The sequence below is a fragment of the Callorhinus ursinus genome, unplaced genomic scaffold (genome assembly GCF_003265705.2).
Source record: "Callorhinus ursinus isolate GAN/ISIS: 27379988/994484 unplaced genomic scaffold, GSC_fseal_2.0 scaffold17, whole genome shotgun sequence".
Classification (NCBI taxonomy): Eukaryota; Metazoa; Chordata; class Mammalia; order Carnivora; family Otariidae; genus Callorhinus; species Callorhinus ursinus.
Genome location: NW_027397079.1, coordinates 14,410,134 through 14,435,491, shown reverse-complemented (window position 1 = coordinate 14,435,491; position 25,358 = coordinate 14,410,134). Strand labels below are relative to the sequence as shown.

The following is a 25,358-nucleotide window of genomic DNA, read 5'->3' as shown; positions in this document are numbered from 1 at the left end:
GGGCGGCTTCAAGGGTATCCAGGAGCCGGCGCCGGGTCAGAGTCAAATCCCAAACCACCCCCCTCAACAAAAGGAGGCAGCCAGCCCCCGGGAGGAGTCTTTCGGGCGCTGGTCCTGAAGGTCGCCGGCCAGATCGCGGGCCGAGCGGGTTGTGTGTCCGGGACGAGGAAGCCGAGGCGACCTCGCCCAGGAGTTTCCCGCCCGGTGCGCGCCCGCCGCGGCCCCCCCCACCCCTCCTCCCCCCCGAGCGCGTGGCCGCCCGGCCGCTGTCACCTTCCGGCCCCGCGGCGGCCCCGCCTCTTCTCCCGACTTCCTTTCCCTGGGCGCGCGGCGGCGGGGCGGCGGCGGCGGCGGCGGTGGCGGTGGCGGCCTGCGATCGCGGACCCGGAGCCGAGGACCAGCCGGGGCCAGCCCTGCGGTGCGGGTACGCGGCCTGCGCGCCCCGCGGCGCTGCCGGAGCGCTGGGCGCGGGGCTCGCGGCGGGGGCTCCGGGCGGGGAAGCCCGAGGTTGCCCGCTCTCCCCCCCCACCCGACCCCCGCCCCGGGAAACCTCCTGCCGGGCCAAAGAGTGCGGGCTAGCAGGGCCCCATCACTTGAGACTTGCTCCCTCCAGGAAGCCGAGGGAGGGTGGGACTGGGAGGCTGGGAGTGGCAGGCTCCTCCTGCGCCCACGTGGGGGCTCGGGGTCCCGGCTTTCGCCGGGGTCGGACGCCGGAAGGGGGTGGTGGGCGGAGGAGCGCGGGTTCTGTCTGGGGAGGTTACCAGATGTGTCCCCCCTGGAGTAGCGTCCCTCCATTTGCTGCCGCTGGGTTTCGGGGCTCCCCTGAGCGTTAAAGCAGACGTGGGAGTAATACCTCCCTTTCCCTCTCTTCTTCCCTTCCCACCTCCTGTTTAGTGGGCACGTAACTGGCACCGTACAGCGATCATGGATGCTAACCGTTGAGCCGGTGGTAAACCCAGTGCAGTTAAGAGGGCTTACAGGCTTCTCAGAATTTGGGCCACAGAATCAGTGGATAATCATGGGTCCCAGTAGCGACTTTTTCCCTGCATCCCAGTTTGAGGCACGGGCACGCTGTCCCGCTTAAGCCAAGGACTGGAGCATGAAGCCCAAGTGGAGGGAAATAAACACCTGCCTTCCACCCAGATGCTCAAGAATGCTCAGTGATACCCACTCAGTTCTTGTGTTGCCCTACTCCCTTGTGCTGTTTATTTTTCCTTGAAAGGACCCCACCCCTTACTGGAAGTTTCAGGGGCTCCCCCTGTTGTAGATCAGCTTGTGCATGCCAGTGAGTGAGTGAGTAGAGCCCACGTTACTAAAACTTAGCCACAGTCATAGCACTTGACACTTTTGCTTGTTTCTTCTCACTTGATAACTTCTGTTTTCCTCTGGGGAAGCTAAGGGGACAGAAAAGGGACAGATTCTGTGGTTAATATCAGAGCTGGGACAGCTCCAGTGGAATCTGACTGGCATGGATAATAATCCTATGTGATTTAGGGGAGTTTCTGTAAGATGGGATGTTACTATCTTTGCTAGGAATGAGGCTTGAGTGAGATGCTGCATATAACCCTTCACAGTGTCTGAAAGATGGTAGATGATCAATAAATGTTCTCCTTTCTCCCTCCCTCTCTCTTGTGCTGGCTCTATTTCCTAAGGGAGGGAGGTGAGGGATGAGAACAGTTTGTGGAGCAAGCATTTGTAGTAGGTTGAAAAAAATCCTATGAGAAAGCAGTACATAGGTGTAAAATTTGGGAATGCAAAACTCTACGTGCCAAATCCAAACTTTTGAAATAGTAACATAATTTTTTTCTCAAGGCCAGACACGATCTGAGGTCCCATGATCTGTGATTTCTGACGGATAAGTGTAATGGAAATTGACTTTGCAGATCCAAAGTTGACATGTGGTTGCATTGGCCTGGCAAGCAGGTGTACCAAAATGCTTTTCTCAACCACTGTTTTCCTTCTAGACCCAGCATGAATGAAGTTCCCTGCAATAAACGTGATGACTATTTGGAATGGCCTGAGTATTTCATGGCTGTGGCCTTCTTATCAGCACAGAGAAGCAAAGATCCAAATTCACAGGTAAGTGAGTTTCCTAAGAGAGTGTTTGGACACTCACAGATACAGGGATAAGCTGGAAATGAACAAATTACAGCAGGAAGCGGATGCTTGGCAACTTAAAGGCAGAGTAAATCTGCCTTTTGTGCTGCATCCCTAGGTGCTTACATTTTTCAGCCACCGTTCAAGGCTTCTTGGACCTCCTCGGGGGCTAGGGGGCCTGCTTTCTTTGGCTTGTGGGACCTGCCGCAGAAAGCCAGCGAGGAGATAGAGAGCTCTTCACACATCCCTGCTCGCTTTGGAGCTCTGCAAGCTTCTGGTTTCATGTCTGCCTGTCCAGGGGCAGACCAGCCTTGCCAGGTCACCAAGCCACGTTTCCTGTAGGTCGGAGCGTGCATCGTGAATGCAGAAAACAAGATTGTCGGCATCGGGTATAACGGGATGCCAAACGGGTGCAGTGATGACCTGTTGCCTTGGAGCAGGACGGCGGAGAGCAAGCTGGATACCAAATACCCTTACGGTAGGGCCTGGTCTATGTTTCCTTCTGCTTTAGGGGCCTAGCCTTGGTGGTGCTTAAGTCAGATAGCTGGTCAGAAAGTATCGTCTCTTTTTAGTCATCAACAGCTGGACAAAAGAAAAATCCTATTGGACTGCCTCAATTTCCTGTCCCCAACCCTTAGTGTTTCTGGGAGAGTCCGTGAATGGAAAGCATGTAAGTCGTCACACAGCCTGGCCCTGAGCTGCCTGTGGAGGGCCTGCCAGGCTCTACAACCCCAGAGCATGGATGGCGGACTTCTCTGCAGAGGGCCACAGCCCCTGGTGGGGGTAGTGGAGGATGTGAACGGGGGCTCCGCGGGTTGTTTCTTGGCTACCTGGAGGCAAAGTCAGCTAACCAAGGACTGGCCAGGGCTTAGCTCTGATGAGAAGCAGGGTTCATTCAGCCCCTCTGCCTGCAGAGGAAGTCTCAAGCTCATCTCTGAGAAGTAGGAAATGACTGTGGGCTGTGATGTGGGAAACAAAGGCAGAAGAATTATTATTAAATGTCCTCACTACTTACAGCCCACTGACAAGTCCTTGAAACAGGCAAGAGTGACCTTCCTCCAGGGACTCGGCTGCCTCCATGTTAATACTTTGCTAAGGGCAAAAGGCAATCCTAGCCTGACCACCCCCCTCCACACCCCCCAGGATCCTGTAAGTCTACTTTAACGTATAAGAATTCCTTTGGAAACTTCCTTTGTCTCTAAACCCCCCAAGATACATGTTGGCAATCATCCCCCAAGCATATGACCCTCCGATATACATCTGAAGGGTCTCATGACTAGGGTTTTATTAGATGGTAATAAATGACCTTTTCTCAACAATCGCTAGCCCCCCTCAAGGTCCTGGAAACCTTGCTTCCAAAATTCCTTAGAGACCGATGCTATCCCTAACCCCCTCCCAACTTGAAAACATATAACGGGCCGTTCCTCCTGACCCCAGTACAGCTCCTTCTGCCCACGGGTTCTGTCCCCGGGCTTTAATAAAACCACCTCTTTGCACCAAAGACATCTTAAGAATTCTTTCTTGGCCGCCGGCTTCGAACCCTAACGTCTTTCCTACGTCAATGTGGACGTCAGAGAATGGATGGTTCGGTGTCTTCTTCCTGTTCTGGGGGCTCTGTATTCCCAGGGCGGCCGGTAGTCAGACCACAAGCCAGATGTGTGGAACCAAAAACCTTTGGCCTGGCCAGCTCTGGTTTTCATGTTTAAATTAGGCAAGGGTGCTTTTTATAATTTGTTGAACATCTGAGCCCCAAGAAGAATCACTTCAGAGATGGGGAGGGACGAGCCATAGCCTCGCTTTAACTTTAATTCCCTGGAGAAGATGCAGCCGATGCCCTAAGGCAAATGGGGCTACGTACGCTCGTTGCTGGTTTTTCATAACGTGAGGGCCTGTGTTTCTGTCTGCAAATGAACCGACCACCTCTGTTGGGAGTACAGCAGATGGAGGCCATCCAAATGGGAAAGATTGGGCCTTTAGGAAACGCGAGTCAAGGAGTGACGTAAGACCTTTCTCCTTTGTTGACTCTTCCACAGTAGGCTGGCCTCTGGGGTTTTCTATAGAATTCCAAGTCTACACTTAGTGGAATTTATATTTTTTATATATTTTTACTGATGCTCCTGGACCTTAATCATGTTAAATAAGCCCCTTGAGTTTCTTTTTAAATTGCTTCAGGGCAACCGCTCTGTTTTCCAAAGAAAAAGAATGCTCCTGGAGGTGGGGAAGGCACTGAGGAATGCGGGCAGGGTGGGGGTGCGGGGCTGCAAAGCACTCGGGGTTTTCCAGGAATAAAACGTAGTTCAGTGATTAGGGGGATTTAATTGTCAGTCCTTTTAACTCCATCCCTGGCAGGGGAAAGAAGAAGCGGATCCCAGACGGGAGAAGGTAGAACCATTTAGCCTTAGCATTCCTTGTAGCTGAGTGGAGCTCCTGAAATGAATAGCATGCTAACGTATTTTAGAAACTTTTTGTCATCCTGATTGTGGTTCTGGCAGCTTTCCATGATAAGGAAGAAGGGAAAGGATCCGTTGTTCGTAGGTACGTGGGGAAGGTAATTTTTCACGGGTCAACGTCCCATGTAGAAACGGCAAGAGTGAGAAGGTCGATGTGTTTCAGGTCTACCCTGAGATGCCGGACAACCACGGTGTTATTTCACCCAGTCCACACGGCGGAGCCTTGGGCTTCCTGCTGAATGGAGGAGTTTGTAGGTGTCAGTCTTGTAAAAAGTGGAGGCTTCTTGTAAAAAGATGACAGTGGTCGGACCGTCGTAGAAGGGTCCTCCTTGGTTCCTTAGCGGCTCTCCAGAAGGGACCTATCCCTTCTTCGGTCACTGAGCCCCAGGCAGATCGGGGCAGTGACCTAGAGGCCAAAGGCTTTGCCACCCACTGGCAACCCGTGACTTCGCTGTGCTCCAAAACCTGTCCAGTAGCTTTGCCCAACTTTGAGGCAGTACCTTACAGAGCTCCTTTCCAAAAGGAATTAAAAAGAAAACCAAAACCCATGTAGGCATTTGTCCAACTTCACTGGTTTTTTTTTTTAATTGAGTAGTTGCTGAGTTTCAGGACACTGGTTGTCTGTGCATTATTTTGTACTCTCCATACGCTTCCTCTAGGTTTTCAGAGCTCTTTGCCCTTGCTTATCAATTATTCATTTTACATGTGGCTATGCTAGAATGTAGACAGTTTTCTTTCACAAGAGTAGACTTGTACTTTGATGTACCATAAAAGTCGTAGACGGTATTAAATGCTTTTTAAAAGGTGTTTAGTGTTAGTACCATCATAATACATGTAAAGGTGGGCTTTAAGTCTAAATAATGATGACTAGCTACAGACTGTACACTCAGTCTTGTTTTATCAAGGGATTTTGGGCCACAGAGAAATCCATGTTTGGATCTCCTTGGAGGTGATAGAAATGTTTGGTGATAATTGGCCAAAATGCAAGTTTGTTTTTTTTTTTACTTACATTTTAAGATTAAATTAATTTGAAAAATCAGCGATCATGTCTGGGATTGGGTAGGCTTAATTTGAACCCTTTCTTTCCTCACCAACATTATTGGCGGCCAAGCTGCTGAGGAAGGATAGAAGATGCGCTAATCCCTATAAAGGAGCATTAGGGATCATCCAGAGTTCTAGACCAGCAATTTCTTTGTTCTTTTGAATATATGAGGATCCTCTTTCAAATGTCAACAACACTTCCAGGACCCCTATATAATGCTGGTTAAACTCTCCCTATCTTTCTTTGAGGTATAATTGACATGTAACGTTATATTAGATTTCAGGTGTACAATATAATGCCTTGTTATTTGTATACATGGCAGAATGATTGCCATAAGAAGTCCAGTCAGTGTCTGTCACCTTACATCATTACACAACGTTGTGTGTGCAATGAGAACTTTGAAGATCTGCTTTCCTAGCAGCCTTCAAATATGCAATATGGTGTTCTTCCCTGCAATCACCATGCTGTATGTCACATTCCCCAGGACTTACTGATTCTATACCTGGAAGTTTGACCCCCTTCACTCATTTCATCCACTCCTACCCACTATCTCTGGCAACCGCCAATCTGTATGCTGCATCAGTGAACTTTTTTTTTTTAAGTTTCCATACATAAGTGAGATCATTAGCTTTTTTTTTTTTTTTTTTTTTGAGAGAGAGAACCTAAAGCAGGCTCCATAGCCAGCCCAGAGCCCCATGTGAGGCTTGATCTCATGACCCTGCGATCATGACCTAAGATGAAATCAAGAGTCTGAGGCCTCAACGACTGAGCCACCCGGGTGCCCCTGTTAGCATCTTTTAAGTAACAAAATCCATGGATGACAAAAGCAACTTGATACCAGTAACGCTTTGCATTACTCTGAGCTTTATTAAACGGCACTTGTGTGCGTTTAGAGAAAGGGTATGATGTTCCTGCATGCTTAGATCCCTTGCAGAACTGTAGTAGTGCCTCGGAGTCCTGTGTCCACAGGGTCTGAGCCTGCCCGTTTCTCTTATGGATGGGAAAAGAAAGGCCCAGAAACATTAAGTATCCTTTGTAATGCCACGTAGGTAGGGAGACGTCTCCTAACTCTGAGGTCAGTGCCCTCCACTACCCAGCTGCCTCTCCCATGGGGCCAGGGAATTCAGCTTTGCGGAAAGATTGCTTGGGTCGTAGCACAGTGGACCACCTGCTCTCTCCTTTGCACCGTGCCCTTGAGCACGCAGAGGCTTAGGCAAAGTAACACCCCGGAGGTCAGGGGCTCGCATGGTGGTGCCCTCGCCTAGCATGAGGCAGAATGTCCAGGGCTTGCTTTAACGCTTCTCCAAAGCGGAGCTTGGGAGCCGTGTAAGTTTGGGTTTACCAACAACATATACAACTTAATTTTCCTTATTAATTCTGTAAATTTAGAGTCATTAGTCTTGATTGACACTTTGTGGAAAGGAGAGAAGCGCAGAATACTTGTCACATAATAGGAAGATGGAGCTTTTTCTGGGTTGTGTCTCTGGAGAGGCATTTTTAAAGGGTGTTTTTGTTCTTCCAACCTTAGGATCAAAACTTCATGAAACTATTTGATTATAATGTAGTATTAATATGGAAAATGAAAATTCCCCCTGCCACAGAAACTGCTTTTTATCTCATTCTTTTCCTAAAAAATCCAAAAGATAGTATGATGTCAGTAACATTAAGTGGCAGGAAGAAGTCAGCGTTAAAAGTGACACCTTTTCACATGAGTGACAATTAAAAAACCGGGAAGCAGCAGATTGATCTAATTTAACCATATGAAAAAGCTTTGGAAGACTTTTATTTTTAGGCGGGGGTGGTTGCTAACCCTGGGATGAAGTATTCAGCTGACATATTTAGTTCCTTTCTCTTTGTGAAGCTCATTAGAGTGAAGCACATTTAATCAAAATACCAATTTTATAAAATGGAGGTAAAAATACTCGTGGTAATTCAGATATCACACTTTCCTTGGGTTTCATAACGAATTTTGATGACATAGTTTACAGACCAGAGAGCTGGAGTGGAGTCAACATCCTTCATCCTTGAGAGCCATTGTTCAAAACTTTGCATTTTTTATTTTATTTTTTTTATTTTTATTTTTTTCAAAACTTTGCATTTTTTTAAATCGTGTTCCCTCCACTCACCAAGCTCGCCTGCGTTTCCCTGTCGTGCTGTTTCCTGTCGGTGAGGGGTGTGTGGGTGAGCACGCCTCTTTGCCCGACCTCCTCCTCTGTCCCACTCAGTCCAGAAGCCAGGATCGCTTTGCCTGCTGCCTCGCACTTGTTCATCATGGAAGGACCATGGTTCTGGTGCCCCGAGAGGGGCTGGTAGTCATGCTCTAGATGCGTCAGGCAGAAATGGAGACGTGGGGCTCCTTCCAGGGTCAGTTCCTGTTTCTGCAGGAAAACTTGAAACACAGTCTCGTGCTGGGGAGGCCGGTGCTGGAATTCAACAAGGCATTGTGCAGCCTGGCAACTTCCAGCAGCTTTGCCAGTGTGTGGCGGTGCTTCTTTAAATTTTACCTTTAAACCTACTCTTTATTTTCTAGATTTAGCATATTGTTAAGCATGCAAAGATGTCATTTTAGTGATGACTTAGCCATTTGCCTTACCCCCTCGAACACTGACATTTTCCTGACTGCCGTGCGTGTGATATATTTCTTTGGCATCCAAAAGGTTAGTCTTGAGAAACTAATTTATCAAGAAGTTAGGTGGCTGATCCTTCTTAAGCTGTGACTTCCTCAAAACTCGTAAGAGCTTCTTCGTAATTAAGATCAAATTTGTTCCTTCAGCCAGCTGAAATTGAACGCCCTCCGGTTTTGTTAGGCAGGTCCGTGGATTTGATGACTTGCTGTTTGTTTCGCTCCAGAATTCTCATTTCACTTGCAGATTCCCACCGTCCCTCCCCTGCTCTGCCTCCTAGCAGTGGCGGCCCTGACAGTGTGCCGAAGGAGGACCTTTTGTACAAAATAACGAATATAATCAATGGGAAACCTTTGAGCAAGTTTATCCCGGGAAAGAAATAAAGTGCATTATTTTTATGAATCAAGGGACAAACGCAGGTTTCATTGTGTGATGCTTTAGACAAATGGGGAAATAGAACAGCACATGCGTGAGGCTCCCCCAGGAAACGAACCAGCTTATTTTAAGGATATTTCATGTTCAGGTATAACTTGTTTATAAATAGACTTAAGGATAAATCATGATTTGGGAGGGTTTAATTTATTTGGTTTTTATCTGTGTGTTTTATTATTTTATTTTATTATTGATTATTATTTTTTAAGTAATTTCTGTGCCCAATGTGGGGCTCGAACTCGTGACCCCTAGATCAGGAGTCACATGCTCCACCAACTTAGCCAGCCAGGAGCCCTTTTGTCTATGTATTCTAATCTATAGATTCAGGGTTAATCATTTTTGAAGAGCCACAGATTACTGTTTCACTAGGAATAGCTACAAAGCATATATAGATAGTAACAGGTTCTGAGAAGCATATGTAGGAAAACCTAAAATGCTCATCTGTGGGGATCCAACCTACTCATGAAAATACACACATTTGTCTGTGTTTTAGAGCCAGTTTACTTCATGCTAATTTGTAATAAAACCTTAATTAAATAATCCAAGGGTAGTGGTTTCCAAATTAACGAACAGGAAGTGAGCTCAAGTTTATTTTTGTACTATCGCTCAAAATAAAAGGTCTGTTGAGAAACTTAATAGTATCAATAAAATTTCAGGGTCACATTCAACCCATTTTAGGTTTTAAGTATGTGAGCACATTAATTTTCTGAGTGCAAGTGGATATTCCTTGTGGTAAATAGAACTTCTTTAATTTTTTAATTTCGGTAAGTCTTTGGCCTAGAACTTTGGGCTACCGTGCAGTGGGGGTCTGGGGAGCAGCTGACGATGATGGGCTTCCTTTCTTTGTTCTGTTGATCTATATCTGTTTTTGCTGATTTGGGCGGATCTTCTCTGAAATCAGCCTGAATGACTAAGGTCTTATTTTGCATTATTTTTCGACATTCAACATTTTCAGCATGTCAACATTAACTTACGTTAATACTGGTATAAAGGTAGAACATGTATATATTGTTTGTTCCTGGAAATAGGCAGTCAAACTGGGTTCCTAGAGATTTTGCAGATATTTATATTGCAGTTTGCTTTACTTCTTAGGACCTTTTTTAATATTTGGGTGAGATCAAATATATGTCTTTGATATGCATATTAGCTAAGAAATCCCCCACAGTGCTTAAAACATCAAGGACCAGATTCCAGTGGCAGAATCCCAGACAGGCTTCCAGAGTTTAGGGTCCAGGTGTGGAGTGTTTATACCCAGTGATTGTGGGCTTGTTAAACATAACTTGACATTTACTTCTCAGTATCTTTATGAAATAAATGGTCACCGAGGACTCCATCAGTGCTAGAATTCTAAGGAAAAATTAAACAGTATAGCTTTGATTGCATTCCATTAGGGCACCATTTCTCTACTTAGAGGGCTGAAGGGGGTTCTGAAGCCATCCTGGGCGAAAGGTGCCGAGCTGTAACAAGCTGTTGGTGGCAGTGACACGGAGAGGACGCGCATCTGTGTGTGTGTGGACAAATTAATAAGGAGAAAAGCAGGTTTTACTCGCTCTGTCCCTTCCAGTGGTCGAACTCTGCGCCAGTTCTAAGGTGACTCTAAGCCAGACAGAGATGGAACGTACAAGCATGAGGGGGCTGTTGAAGATTACAGTTACCCCACAAACGTGGAGATTAGAAGACACTGGATGTAAAGAGGTTGGAGGGTAGAAAAAGACCCCACATCGAAGTCCAAGAAAATGTCTGAATAGAGGAGGCAGGTTTAGAACTCTGAGACAAGAGGGTATTCTAAGACCGAATGGAGAAGAGAAGCACTTCAGAAATCCTTCTGTGAATCAGTCAGTGTGACAGTGTTTATTGAAATACGGCCTCATCGGGAGATTCCGGGATGAATGGAGAATATTGGTGAAAGCAAGGGAGTTGGAACTCCAGGGAGCACACTCTCTGAAGGGTCGGTCCTAGCCAGTTAGCGGACGTGTAAATTTTATCTCTGTGCTTCTTCCAAATGATAGATGCCATAGTAAATTTAAAATATTGAATATGATAACTGAGCATGAATTTTTTAATTCTGCAATTAAAAGACTTTGTTCAAAACGCCATTAATTCTGAGTTTAGGTGAAAAAGGGAAGCGGGATTCCTCACTGTCGTTCTTCCTTCTGCAAGTGAGTTACAACTTTTAGGAATTGAAATAAAGACTCATGAGTCCTCTCTTTTATCAGTTATGAGTTGTCTGTCAGTGTTGGCGAAGTTCTCGAGTCACTTGCTTCCTTTTTAAAAATCACGACTTTAATTTTATATCACAGTACGTTCTTCAGAGGCCATTCATGTGTGGTCATTCATTCACTCAGCACGTCCCATGCCAGGCACTCTGCAGGAGTAAAGAAAGTGTACAAGGTCTGTGTTTTCAAGGACTTTGCAGACTCACAGTGATGGAGGTAGACATGAATGAAATAAACAGATGCTGCTGAATATTCCTTTCTGAGGAAGTGACTTTTAGGCTGAGAGCTGAAGGATCTGATGGATTCCCAGAGGTCAAGGTGGGCTAGTCAGTGTTTGGGGACGGGAAGGACATTCCTTGCTGAGAGAGTGCTTGGTGCAAGCCCTCGGGCAGGAAGGTGCTTGGAGCATTATGTGGGAGGGAAAGAATTTGGCCCACGCTTAGTGGTGAAGGTTAAGGTCAGAGTAATGGGAGGCGGTTGGGAGCCGTGAGATGAGGAGTTTGGATTCACAAGATTAAGTTGGCGTGTGGGAGATGTGTGGATGGTTCGGGGCAGGAGTGGAAACAAGATGGCAGCCCTGAAGTGACTTTGGCACGCGTGTCTCTCTGGTGACAGGGATGGGGGTGTCGGGGCTGGAGAGGAATGGATGATCTAGGGTGTAGCTTGGAGGCAGCATCAAGAGGGCCAGGTGACAGGGTGTCTGAGAGGGAGACTGCGTGTCCTCGGTGTTTAGCGACCTGGAGGTCATTACTGACGCTGTCACGGGCAGCTCTAATGGAGTGTGGCGGTGTCGGAAGGCCAACGGAGAGCCAGCGGAAGGAAGAACAGCCGGTGAGGGTATGGGGACAGCGCAGAGAGATGGGTTTGGGCTGTGTGTGAGGACAGCAAGACAGGAGGGTGATGGGACCAAGAGAAGGGTTTCTATGTCCGTACAAGACCGATGAATCCAGAAAGGGAGAAAGAGGAAGGTGTGGGAGGGTGTGAGAAGATGGCCTCCCAGGCACATTCATTAGTGGTAGAGGAGGATCACTGACTGGTGGGGTAGGGGTCGGGGGGGGGGGGGGCGGATGGCAGCCGACGCACAGGTCCGCCTGGTTGCAGGGGGGATGTGATCCATCGCAGCCTCTCAGTGAAGGATGAGGCAAGGCCGTCAGCCCCAGGGAGGGAGGAGGAGTGTGAGCGGCTCGGACACAGGGGCCACGGAGAGGAGATTGCAGTGCAGAGTGGGGAAGGCCTGCCCGAGTCACGTCCTAGCAAAGTAGGGCAGGGTCACCAGCTCCTGTCTCATCTCACAAGCCCAAGTCAGGTCGGTTGAGCCCCATTTTGTCCACATCCGAACAGGATCAGTGAGTGGCCCGAGAGGGGCCTCGTAGAGCCGGAATGAATTAGAACACACACATGCTGACTCTTCTTCCAGTGCTCACTGCTCAGTCCCAGTTTACCCTTTGAAAGCTATTAACAGGCGAGAGGGAGGCTTGGAGTCTTTATTGTGCATATTTGCATTACAAAGCTGTCAAGCAGCGATGAGTGTTCTGTTTCTATTCATGTTTCTTGAGTACATTTTAGGCATCAAACATGTATTTCACGTGAACAGTAGGGAGGGAGTTGGGCATGGCTTACCCGTCGATGAAATGCAGCATTTGCATGCCCTCCTCCCTCTGACCTGATTGTGTGCCCTTAGCCCACAGGCAAGCAATGTAATTAGAGTTCTGGGGGCTTTATTGTCCGTAGTGGAAACACCACAGTCCGAAATCTCTTCAGCCCTAAGCACTACCCCTGGGGCTAAGCGGCCCGCGGGCGCCGCACGGTGCTGCCGGCAGCCTTAGCAAGAGGCAGCCAGGAAGGGGGCAGGGGACGGGGACCAGCGTAGGAGGGAGAGAAAAACACCGTCCGCTCTCCCATGTCCGAGCCCAGCAGCCCGGGGCAGCCGGTCTCAGGGGGGCAGCCCGGGCAGGAGAGCTTAGGGAGCACAAGCGTGTACCAGGTTGCAACTCGGTGCCATCCCTTCACGGACCTTAGTCACTATCGTGGGTCTTTCTTTCCATTTCACAGGCCGGGAGGCTGAGGCGCCACGAGGGGGCTGGGTAGGCTCCTAGAACCAGCCGGTGGGGGAGGCAGAGCCTGTGAGGAGGGCCGGCGGGGACGCGCAGGGAGGGAGCAAGGGGAAGGCAGAGCCGTCAGCTGCCTCCAGGGCCCGGGCGCCTTTTGTCCGGCCCCAGGGCACATTGGAGAAGTGGAGATGGGCAGGTCCCGCTGCCCCCGCTGGGGCGCCCCGGGCTTTGGTGCTTCACCCAGAGCCTGGAGGATTTGGCTGCCTTCTGAGTGAGTGACTTATCTCCGTCTGCCCGGGCCTGGCCGGGCTGCATCCCTGCTGTCATTTTCTTCTGCCAGAGGCTTCTCGGGGCACAGGGCGGTAACGGAACGGACTCCAGACATTCTCCAGGCTTGGGGCTGGCTTCTTCTGTCTTATCGCTGTTACCTGTTTTTAATTTTCACCCGCAGACTTAACGCTGTCCTAATCATCATCTCTCTGCTGGAATTTGTGTCCCTCAAAGCCAGAAGGCTGTGAGGCCCAGTTCCTTCCATCTTCTGGATAGAAAGACCCCTCACTGCATGGAGTGGGGCCAGGGGGCAGTGGTGTCTGATTCTGAGCAGGTGGACGTGGTCAGGTGAGGCCGAAGGGCGCCATGGCGCCTGTCACCCTTCAACTGTCAGCCCGTTTCCTGCCCCTTTCTTTCCTGCCCCACTACTTTCCTACTTCGGTGCTTCTTCTCTGGTGTCTCTAGCCTGTTGCTCGGGGCTCAGGCATCTCCCGCCCGGCGGGGCCTGAGCCCCTCCAGGACTGGGCTTTCTTGCTCCTACAAGCCCCGGTGCCCAGCCCTGTGAGCACTCTGCCTGCGACCAGAACTCATCACTGCACGTCCGAGGGAAGTGCCTACGGTTTAAAACTGGTTCCTCTCCCTGCTGCCGCGCAGTCCGGAGGGATGCTCCTCTGGCTGGGGGTGGCAGAACTGTCTGAGAAGCCCCAAGAGTGAGATATGCTTTGGAGCAGGCCAGGAAGCGTCAGAGAGGAAGACTATGGGCAGGGGTCTTTGGGGGAGTTGGGGAGCAGAGCTGCATGTGGTCCACGGGCCTGTGTGGTTGGGGTTGGCCTCAGGACGTGATGCAACTGTTGTTTCCAAGTTGTTTGTCCCTCTCCTCTTCCCCACCTGTAGCTCAAATCCTTTGAAAACTCTGATCCTGAGTCTGGTTGCTGCTTTACAGATAGGGAAACTTCATGATGGGGAGATAAGGTACTTGAGCTTTGACCTTTCCCCGGGGGCTAAATCCTAGCAATGTTTGTTTTGGATTTCGGGGTAGCCGGAATAGTGAACATTGATAACATTTGGGGTGGTACTCTAGGGGTGGTGGTCGGGGGCTTAAATGCAGAGGCTACTCTGTTGTTAAATTATTGACTTGAAGGATAGGTACTTGGAGACTGGCAGTGATGAATGAGGCCCTGTCAGGATATCTTTCAATAATTAAGAAATAAGTAGTTGAAATTCCATTTTAGCTCCAGAAGCCCCTAAATGGATCTGTTAGAGGAGCAAGTACACGGCCCACCCCTCAGTGGACTTTTTGCATCTGTGGGGCTTCGAGCATAGGAAAGAGGCCGCCTGAGCCCTGACAGAGAGACACGCCAGGGTGCAGTGACTGACAGCCGTAGGACCCCTGAAATAAAAGCACTTAGATCCTTATTTCGAGAGGTAATGATAAAAAGGATAGAATAGAAGTGGAATATCTTGTAAAAATCAACACAGTTATTTTTAAAAAATGCACAGGGTCAACTTTGAACTCGGGTACCCCGTGTCATGTCAGTTATTAACTGCAGGGTGAAACCTCCCACCTTTTCATTCTGGAAGGCCATGAGCAGATGCTTCCTGGCCCTTGAGTGCTGTCCCTCTGGCTTGTCAGTGAGCGAACTGTCCTTGCTACTCATGTGGGTGGCCGCACAGCCCGGGAACCTTCGAGGTCGGGGCAGAGGCACATTTCCCCAGAGACTTATCGAGGCTCGTAGAGTGTCCAGCCTGGAGAGTGTTGGCGGAAGGTGGGGCAGGAACCGGCCGGGTGGCAACAGGTGCTCCAAGTGTGACCCTCCGAGCCGCCCCTCCCCGAGCTGCCACAACAGGCTGCCCCCCCGCTTCAGGGTCTCCTTGACAGAACACCCCTCAGGCCCAAGGAAGTCGTTTTCTTCAGGTAAAATTCTGTACCACTAAAAATGGGGGAGTTTTAACCAAACCTGGAGAGTTTCTTTCTTTTTTTTTTTAATTAATTTATGTATTTGACAGAGAGAGACACAGCGACAGAGGGAACACAAGCAGGGGGAGTGGGAGCGGGAGAGGCAGGCTTCCCCCGGAGCAGGGAGCCCGATGCGGGGCTCGATTCTAGGACCCTGGGATCATGACCTGAGCTGAAGGCGGACACTTAACAACTGAGCCCCCCAGACGCCCCTGGAGAGTTTCTTTAACCAGAAGAGAAGCTTAGTTTTCCTGACTCCAAATTTTATCAGGCCCAGTATCTCCCATCATGGCCCAGTAGCACACAGGAGATGAGGGTAGAGCCACGTTGTTACCGCTGAATTCTTTGTACTGCAATTAACCTTTGTTTAGCATTATTCAGGTGTTTTTTTTTTTTCTTTAAAAAAACCTATTTAAGTAACCTTAATAATAGTACTATCTAAAATAGATGTTGTCTTAGTCTTGTATCAAATGAGATGAAAGTCAAATCTGTAAAATGTTGAATCTCTTAAATCTAGCCAGGATGGAATATATCCTGTTAATTTGTCAAACTTCGAGAGAACCGCCTACCTGAGACAGTAAGGATTAATCAAGCCCTAGTAAGAGGGAATTTGAAAAATACAGTTTTCTAATTATACAATCTCTTCTCAGTGGTCCAAGGTTAATGCAGTTCTGAATTCTGACAGTTAGTAATAGAAAAGAAAAAAAAAAAAAGACCAAAGCATATGAATTGTCTTATAATTACCTGAAACAGAGGCTCTCCTTCTGGCAATCAAGAACTTTATAAGCATTAATCTGATATTTTCAGCATTTGATTCTTTTCCTTTTAAACAGTGGTGAGAATAATTGAAAGGTTTTGTGTCAGTCTTTGTGCTTTATCAAATATACCTGTAGTATTTGGAGATTTCTTTTGCTTATTGCTTAGTCATAGATGCATTATTCCAGGGAGGTAGTTGGCAAATGTGTCTTTTTGGGGGACAATTTAGCTATCTTATGAATACTTCCTAGGGACTGTGTATGTTTGGGATACCCGGTCCTGTTCCTACTACAAATATAAAAATTGTGTGCATCTCAAGGTCATGAATGGAACCCCTCCTCGTTGGTTGGTTTTTGCTCTCATCTCTTTGTAGCTCTTGTAGTTCTTCCCGGGTGACACAATAAAAATGGTAGCACTAGAAAAAGATGAATTTATTCTTTCATTTGTTGCTGTCAGATAACTATGGAGTATTTATCATAGAGAGAAAAGTCACAGAGAAGCCTCAGACCATCCAAAACCAAGGCCTGAGGAGAAGATGGGACACTGGGTCTGACTAAATCGACCTGCTCCTGGAGAATCGACAAATGCATGAATACTCAGTGACTACAGGAGAAAAATGGAAGAGCGGGATCGAACTTTGGAAAATGACCTGAAAGGCGAGAGAAAGAGAAGGACCCACAGAAAAGTAGGAGACCCCACAGGGCCTGGTGCCTGAGAGGGTTTCGAGTGGAGAGCTGTCACTCACCGAGGGCCTGGTGGGCAGGCGAATCCAGACATTGCACCCAGAGAGGCAGTGGGTTTGGGCGACTAGAAGGCCATCCAGGCTATTCAGGGGTGTATGTGAGAGCTAGCGCATACCAGCTCACCTGAGCAGAGCTGCTTCTCTCTTCCCAACTCTGGGTCATGCCAGGACCTGGAAACGGGCCACGTGGGAGTAGTCACCCCACTGAAATCGGCAGATTCTACAAATCAGGGCCTTTTTTTTTGTTTTTTTCCAGTGGTTGTAAATATTAATAACATATTACAGAGTCAACAGGTTTCCGTAGTCACCCACTTAAAAAAAGATTTCCTTATTTATTTTGAGAGAGAGAGAATGAGAGAGAGTGCACAGGCGGGGAGGGGCAGAGGGAGAGGGAGTCTTAAGCAGACTCCATGCTGAGTGTGGAGCCCCACATGGGGCTGGATCCCACGACCCTGAGATCACGATCTGAGCCAAAACCAAGAGTCGGAGGCTTAATCGACTGAGCCTCTCGGGCGCCCCCGTAGTTACACACTTTTTACATGGCGACCCAGCAAACAAAGTTCACACCTGAAACACACACACACACACACACACACACACACACACACACACACACACCCCTCAGATAGTTTTTAGAAACAGCACTTAACCTATGCCATGTGGGACGCATTCTGATCTCTTCTGTTTTCATCCATTCCATTGAAAAGGGGGAAAAGCTGTTTGTAACTCACTAAACGGATTTCTTGACCTACAGTTTGGAAAGTATCGGTTTAGCAAAAACTAGAGGTTGTATATGCGTGACGAAGTCAAGAGATGATTATTTTAAAAATAAGTCTTGCCGTTGTAGGCAGGACAATTTCATCTCAAAAGGAAGAAGGAAAGAGATCTGAAATGCTGAGAAGATGGCCTCTTGAGAGTGGAGACCAAGGACACACAGAATGGAGAGAACCTGAGTTGGGGGGAGCTGGTGCCCCCCTGGGGAAGCTGGGCCAAAGCTTCCACTTGCCCTTGGCCTTGGGAGAGAAGGCTCATGACTTGCTGTCGAGAGCCTGTCTTGGAGAAGATCCCGCTCTTCTAGAGGAAGGAGGGAGGAAACTGGACGCACAATAGGAAAAAGCTAGAAATCAGATTACTTGGTATTTCAAAACTCACGTTTATGTTGTTAGCTGGAAATGCACTTTCTCAGAGTCTCTTCTTCCTGCCCACCCAAAGGACACGCCTTGTCAAGGGTCACACAGCCTTAAGTGCCAACGGGGCTTTGAATACACTGTTTGTTAATTAATTGAATTTAAATGAAAAAATAAAGATCAAAAGTAAAACTTAAAACTTAAAAAAAAAATAGAGTCTCCTGTGTGCCCGACATTCAGTTGTTCGTACAGCCCAGTAGACCTCATGTTTCTAACAAGAAGCTTTGTATTTTTCTTCTCATGATTTTGTAGCTAAGAGAAAGGAATTCTGTTGATGACCCCAAGTATTATTTCTATCAGCCACCCTTTATACGGGGATATTGGATGCAGCTCAAGAGAATCTGTTTCACGTGGTAATTTTCATTAATGAATCCAGACCATACAATGTTCGGTTTTATCCCCAAACTGCCTCAGCTGAATAGGAATACGGTTGTAGTCAATGTGACCGTTTTTTAGAGATTCAAAAGAAGATGGTTATTAACAGTGTTTCTGCACAGACTCAGAAACTGTAGTGCTGAAGATTAATACCAACACCATCCAAAAATATTTATTAGATGGGAAAGCATCCTCTTGCTATTTGAATTTAAGAGGACTTTCTGTATTTCCCAACGTCACCATCAATGATTGGAATCTGCATCTCCTCCTTTATTCATTCAATAAATATTTAACACCCATTATGTTCCTGGCATCGCATTAGACTCTGGGGGAGTTGGAAAGAACCTCGAAGACCGGTCTCTGCCCTCAAGGGGGAAATAAAAGAAACAATTACATCTAATTTTTTTTTTTTTTTTTTAACACCGAGCAGTGTTAATCCCGGCTTGGGAACATCTTGGTCACCAGGGAAGTAGATGGGGCTGAAGGGGGCCTCTCTGAGGCCAACGTCCTCAAAGCCACTGAGCCAGGGAGCCTTTCTTCTCTCTCCTCTCGTCCCGTCCCCCCGGGAGAGTGGCTCAGGTCCCTCTGCGGCCTGCCGGCGGGGGATTAATCTCCAATGGGCTGTGATCTTAAAAAAGGCTCATTGACTAAGTGAGTAGTCAGGGCTAAAATGTCCAAGAGCTCTGAGTGTAGGCTACTCTTCATTTAAGGCTCCCATGCTCCCAGAAGAAGGTGTTCAGTGCAGAAGGTTGGTGAGTTGGAGAGAGTAGGGGGTGGGGGCCCCCTTGAGGGCCCCCATATTTATAATTCCGGCAGTTCTGTGTGATTTGGACCATGGCCAGATTGTCATTAATTTGTTCAACAAACATTTACTTTAGCACTTGTGTGCTTAGTATGTGTTAGGTCTCCTAGGAGTTACCAGGGGATTCTGCAACGAAGTGTTTCTGCAAGGCGCCTGCACATTAGAATCAGGCGGGGAGTCTCTTAATCCCAGGCCGCATCCCAGATGAGTGCAGACAGGTTTGCAAATCACTGCCCCAGGGAGATGATAATAGAGTTTTAGCAACACACCCAGCAATTTAAATAACAGTATTAGAGCAATAGGGTGACCTCACAGCGCAGGTAGGGGATTCTCAACTCAATCAGGGGGTTAGAACTACTTCCTGGAGAGGAGGAGCGCCCTTGTGGGTTAGGTGGTGGGACACCTCGCCAACGCCTGGGAAGACGGCGGGGCTTACAGGTTTGGGGGAGAAGAGAGGAAGGTGCTCTCTTTAACTCTGAATTCAGGCAGGTCTGCGAATGACCCGGGATCACTGTTTGGGGATCGTTGGTGGAATGGGCCCTGATAGCAAGAACTTGACTTTTCATTAAGTGGATGAAGGCTTTTCTAACGTAAGCCAAACCACTGGTTATCTGCCAGCGCCTTTCTCGTGTGTATGGGGGCTGAGAGCCATGAGATGAAGGAAATCCGTCGGGATAGAAATGCTCAGCTTCACTTCCTGATTCTCTTGCTCTTAAAATTGCACCCTGCCCTCTTCACTGTCACAGCAAACAAATATCCCTGCATGTGCGTATCAACACACAAATGAGCCATTTTGTGTGCGCAGTCCCATACCCCAGGGTCTTGTGGAGCCGTGAGCTATTGCTGTGCTGAGGGTGGATGAAGATACTTGACCTTGGCCTCTCCTGGCTGCTCGAGGCGCTTACAGACCCAAGGCCGCAGCCGCGAAAGGTTTTGCTGCTAATCGCCAACCTGTCGGACCACGCGGCCCTCATTTGGTATTCTCGGTACTTTCCGTTTCTAATCAATTTTTAGGAAATCGAGTCTGTTACATATGTTTTTTCAAAGGGGCGAGTGGAATGCTTTAGCAGCGTTAGTAAATTCCTCATGAGTCGCGATGAAAGTTTTTCTTTCCTTGTCTTTCAAACCCACAGTGTGCCATGCCGAGCTGAATGCCATCATGAACAAAAACTCAGCTGATGTGAAAGGCTGCACTATGTATGTGGCCTTGTTCCCCTGTAATGAATGTGCGAAGCTCATCATCCAGGCAGGTAGGAGCTGGGCCTGTTCCATTTGTCACATTTGCATTGTTGCCTGCTCATCAGCAGCTCATTGCAGAAGCGCTTGATCTGAAATTGCTATTGTTTAGATCTAAATTAATTGCACTATCAACTTTGCAAGGTATTTCCTGTGTTTTGTTTTTGAATGGTGCCAGGTATTCTAAGACTAATTGCATCTTCTGTGATTCTTAGCATGTTTTTAATTTAGTTTGCAACTTCTTAAACTGCAAGCTGCCAAAAAACAACACAGGCATTGCATATAATTACTGCCAATTTACTGTTCTCTGACATGTCATGCATAGATTAGGGGGAGGGAGAGAAATGAACTTCTGTCAGAAGCAAGGTCAGCTGGGAGTCTGTATATGAAATTTTAATTTGTATTAATATATGGTAGATGCTTTAGGACCTAAACATATCTTTGCATATAAATGTCATCAGACTTGAATGGTACTCCTGTTAAGTTTTCCTTACATTACAGTTGCCATAAATCTACACCATTGTATTCTGAATATTTCACCTTTTTCATACGGTCACATCTGAGATTCGGCTACACTGTGTCGCCATAAAACTCAGCTTGAGATTTAAAGACTTATCATGTTAGCCAGATGCATGGTTTAAAGGGTAGGAGCCCATGGTCTCTGAGAAGAGGTCCGGTGGTATCAGAATCAGAGGCCGGCCTTCGGTAAAGAATGTCGTGGGCTCCCTCCCTGGTGGTGCGTGACCCTCTGGGAATTTTCCTTACCCAGCACGTAGTCCCTTCGGAGGCAGGGAGGTGTCTCGAATGCCCCCCAGACTCTTGACCCTCCAGTTAGCACTGCCCTGGGGGGCAGGAAAAGAAAACAGATCTGCTGTTGGTGGAGCTGGCTGGAATCAGTTCTTGGAGCCATTTTTGGAAGCATGGTGGCACTTCCCCCACACCACCCTCCCCCTCCATCCCCTGAAACCATCAGCCTCTTGTGTTAAGAGTAGTCGCCATGTGAATAAAGAAATTTGATTGCCCGCAGTAAAGAAAATTTGTTAATCGGATCAAGGCTTGACCACTTGACATGTTTTCACTTTGCATTTGTTAAAAAAAAAATCCATAAAGACTGGAGGGCAGATTTAATACAATCCATTGTCTGCTGTATTGCAACGGGGCAGATGTGTATTTCAGTAAGTGGACGTTGTGGGCAAGCCCCCCCCCCCCCGAAAGGTGATTCATCACGGACATTACGGGGCTCTGTCTGCCCCTGCGTGTCTGTCGCAGTAGCTCTATGTGTATATACTAAGGAGGCTTCTTCTGTTGTTGCCTTTGAAGGTATAAAAGAAGTTATTTTCATATCTGATAAATACCATGATAGTGATGAGATGACGGCCGCGAGGCGCCTGTTTGATATGGCTGGGGTGGCCTTCAGGTAAGCGGGAGGAGCTTGGGGGAAAGGGGGTGGAAGGCCGAATGAAGAAACGTATTTGTTTAATTTCTACTTGTGATGCCTGACATCCACACTCAGAAGCATCTTTTTAAATGCGATGGGCTGAGGATCTCAAGATGATGTGGGGGGTGGATTTTTAAGAGCAGTGCAGAAGTATCTGAAGACAATCGGACTGATGATCCTGCACTTAAATATTAGGAGCTTTCTGGGGCTTGGAATAAATTACCCCAGTAGCGAGACATTGTAAAAATCACAAGTTTCGTAATATTAACATTAAACCTTTGTAAATTTTGCATATGTAACAATTCTGGCATCGAAAATTTAGGATGAAAGTAACCTGCTAGGTTGAAACACCAGGAATTCTTCTGACAGCAACATTTTGAATTGAGATTTGAAGTCATTCTGACTTTTATGATTATCTGTGCTAGGCAAAGATTGGGAGGTATGCTTTACTTGTAAGCAGGTTCAACCACCTTCGATTCATGGTGGAAACTTCATTTGGGACTGAAAGCTTTCAAAGCAATTCCTTTACAGCATCTGTGGTCAGCAGTGGGGTTCTGTAATTAGTAATGTACCTAACCCCTTGTGTTCATCACTGGGGATAGAGGTTATACGTAATGAATCCTCTTTAACTGTTGTGCCTTATGAGACTTTAAATCCAGATTATTTACATAATAATAATAATTAGATATTAACTGTTTACTGGTTTTTAAAAGAATAGGATTAGTCCCCAAATATTTTCCTTTGAACTGCTTTAGAAGGTACACGAATGAGTAAAACTACATGGTGGGTTTATTTTACATCTGCATTTTTAGAATGGGACTTTAAAAATTACTCCTCACTAAAGCTAGTTGGTTGCTTTTTTTTTTTTTTTTTTTTGCTGTGTGTACAAGAGGCAAAAGAAAATTTACCCTTTTTTGCTTTCGAGTGATTCCAAGTTGGCTGCAGAAATTTCCTAGGAAGGAAGATAAATCTGTTGGGAAAACTAGTAATCGGGTGTCATGTTGCAGCTAACCTGTTAGAAATCCTTTGACTCCCTGAATTCATGAACTCAGCTGCTGGAGAACATACAGACCGAGCCACCCCATGCATCTTTTTTTTGTCTTAGTCTTTTCTCGTTCGTGTTCCTCTCGGTATGGTGCACTATAATTGGCTCCTATAGAGATATCAAGCGAATCCCCAGAAATTTTTTTCCTCCCCCACAGAAAATGTAGGTTAAGCCAAAGTAAACAAATTGCTTTAACTACTCGCTGGATAATATCTTGATATATTTTGTTTCTTGTGTTTAGGAAATTCACACCAAAGTGCAGCACGATTGTCATTGACTTTGATTCAATTAACAACAAACCGAGCCAGAAGCTTCAGTGAGTTACATCTCATTACATCTCCAAAAGATTGGGATTATCCTCTTCTAAGAAGCTGCTAATGCCTTTCATCTTGAAGTTACACATAACTTTTTAATAGCCAGTCCAGCAAAAGTAGACATCTAAAGAATGTAAAGCCTCAAATCTTCCCGACTGTCTCTCTTGTCACATGGAATGTGCATCTGTTTAAACTATTGATTTAGGGTTTAAAATCAAGGAGCCTGTAGATGGCCTGTCGCTCAGGGCTGGCGTGGGGTGCCTCCCCCTGTGTCTCCTGGTTTGCTGGGACGCTGGTGGCGTGAGACGGCCACTCCTCGCTGCTAAGGTGCTGGAAGGACAAATAAATAATTGTTGTTGTGTTCCTGGCAGGATGAACAGACGCACTGATTTGAACATCTGGCCCAAATGAAGCATAACGTGTAGTGCCCTGGGGAAAAAAAAACAGGACCCCCATGACAGGTGCGAATGCAGACGTATTGGCTTTAGGACGTGGAGGGAAACCGCCACCCACCCCCAAATCCTAGACAGGATGGTACAGCTCTCCTGAGGAAGGATGAGCACAGCTGAGCCCGGGGCATATTCTCTGCTTCTGCTGTCCTGCTGCCCACAGGGGTGGTGGCACGTTCTGCTTCCGGAAGTGGGGACCCCTGTTGGTTTGGGCCCCACGTGGAGCTCTTACGTTACTTTATCTGAATAATGAGTTGTTCCCAGCAGAGACAGCCTGTCTCCCCTTGTTGCCCCCAAGACCATGGCTGCTGGGGCAGCAGGGTCGTGTGGATGGAGATGGCGCGTGCACCTGCCCCTTCTACCACGTGGAAGAGTCACTGCTCCTCCGTGTGCCCACACGGTGCATGTCTAAGGCTGCTCAAGCAGGGAGTCGATTAATTCCTACCCTGGAAGTGAGATGTGAGAAGTTCAGCCTGCCTCGCGGTGGTTTATTCCAGGTCTGTTGGTAATGGGAGCTCATCTGTGCTCCTGGCACTGTGTCTTCAGCAGCACAGAGCTCGCCTTCCCAGTCACTGCGGCTCGGGGATGTGGCTCGGTGCGCCTCGTCTTTAATCTCCCTTAATTTTTATTAAACGTGCTCAGTAGCTTTGTTGAGAAAATGGGTTCTTTATCCTAAAGATTATTACCGTTCTCAAGTGCTCGTATGTTTTCATGAGTTTTTATTTTGTCTCTGAGGTTTTGTACTCCATATTCTAGGGCGTTTTGTAATTTGGCTCCTTACCAATGTTATTACAATGTTATTAAAATCTACCACACAGAAGTATGTTCAGTTTTTATGTTTTCATTGTATGCTTAGCTCTCCATTTTTGTCATTTCTGTATGGTCTGTGGAACACATCGCATATGTTTTCATGCTCAGAGAACAGTTTGAGGGATGGGTGCTGGGTGCTTTCCCCCGGAGTTGATGGGCGATGCGTCTTTATGGACCGGGTTGAAGGTGTTAAGGAAGTCTCACGTGCGGGCCATCTGATGGGTCATCCCAGCCCTCTGATGGGCCCTAGGCTTCCCCCTCCTGTGGCACTTCCGTCGCCTTATTCTCTTTCTAAATCTCTCTCTCTCTCTTTTTTTTTTTTGGCTCTCTTCTCTCCCCCCAGCCACTTGTCCCCAGCTCTAAAATACATAAAACAAAAGGTACATAGAAGAAAGAAATCAGTAAAGATACTTAAAGATAGAAAATATGTTAGATTTTTATGTGGCTGCACAGTACGAGTCATGAGCCTTGTTGCAGGGAGTGTGTAATTTTTATGTCACATTCGTAAGTATGTCTAGGGGCAAATAAGCCAGAAGTGCATCTAATTTAGTTCATGTTGGTACTATCTTACATTGTGTCCCATTGGTTACATGGAATTTTGGTGGGAAAAAAGGGTTTTTTTTCCCCCATTGGGAGATGTTTAACAAGGGCAGATCCTTGCTCAGAAAGAAGTACATCCACCAACAGTCTGTGGTTGGGTTGTTTATGGGGTGATGATTCTCTCGGTGTGGGTCGATAAGTCTTCCACACACAGAACAGTTGCTGAACTTGATTTCCTGGTGACAGGAGTGTAAGTAATTATGTCTTGGTTTCTGGTATCACTGCAGGAGTGGTGGGATCTTCCTGTCCAGAGAATTCTGCAGATGTCAGTGTTCCAGTTAATAGAGGTTTGCTTTGAACTGTTGCCTTTGGGAAAAGCATTCCAGAAGGAAGGAGTTTTGAGCAGTTTTCTGCCTTGCAGGCATTACTAGATAATTGTGGCAACTCTATCTGAGAATAGTGTTGCTACCTGTCACAGCTGATAAATGACAATAAGGAAACCATCTTTCACCGAACTGTTGGCAG

The 25,358-nt window shown here is 47.2% G+C and overlaps 1 protein-coding gene across 2 annotated transcripts; it reads left to right on the top strand.

Moving 5' to 3' along the window:
- The first annotated feature begins 323 nt into the window (after positions 1–323).
- Positions 324–24,293, top strand: DCTD (dCMP deaminase). 2 transcript variants are annotated; one of them, XM_025886188.2, is made up of 6 exons: positions 324–424; positions 1,965–2,079; positions 2,440–2,575; positions 20,135–20,251; positions 21,558–21,654; positions 22,962–24,293. In XM_025886188.2, exons 2-6 carry the CDS (start codon positions 1,972–1,974, stop codon positions 23,038–23,040), a joined length of 537 nt encoding a protein of 178 aa, XP_025741973.1. In that variant the 5' UTR covers positions 324–424; positions 1,965–1,971; the 3' UTR covers positions 23,041–24,293. The 2 variants fall into 2 exon arrangements, with proteins under 2 accessions (XP_025741973.1, XP_073758385.1); XM_073902284.1 differs by having other exon boundaries at positions 339–418.
- The last annotated feature ends 1,065 nt before the right edge of the window (positions 24,294–25,358 follow it).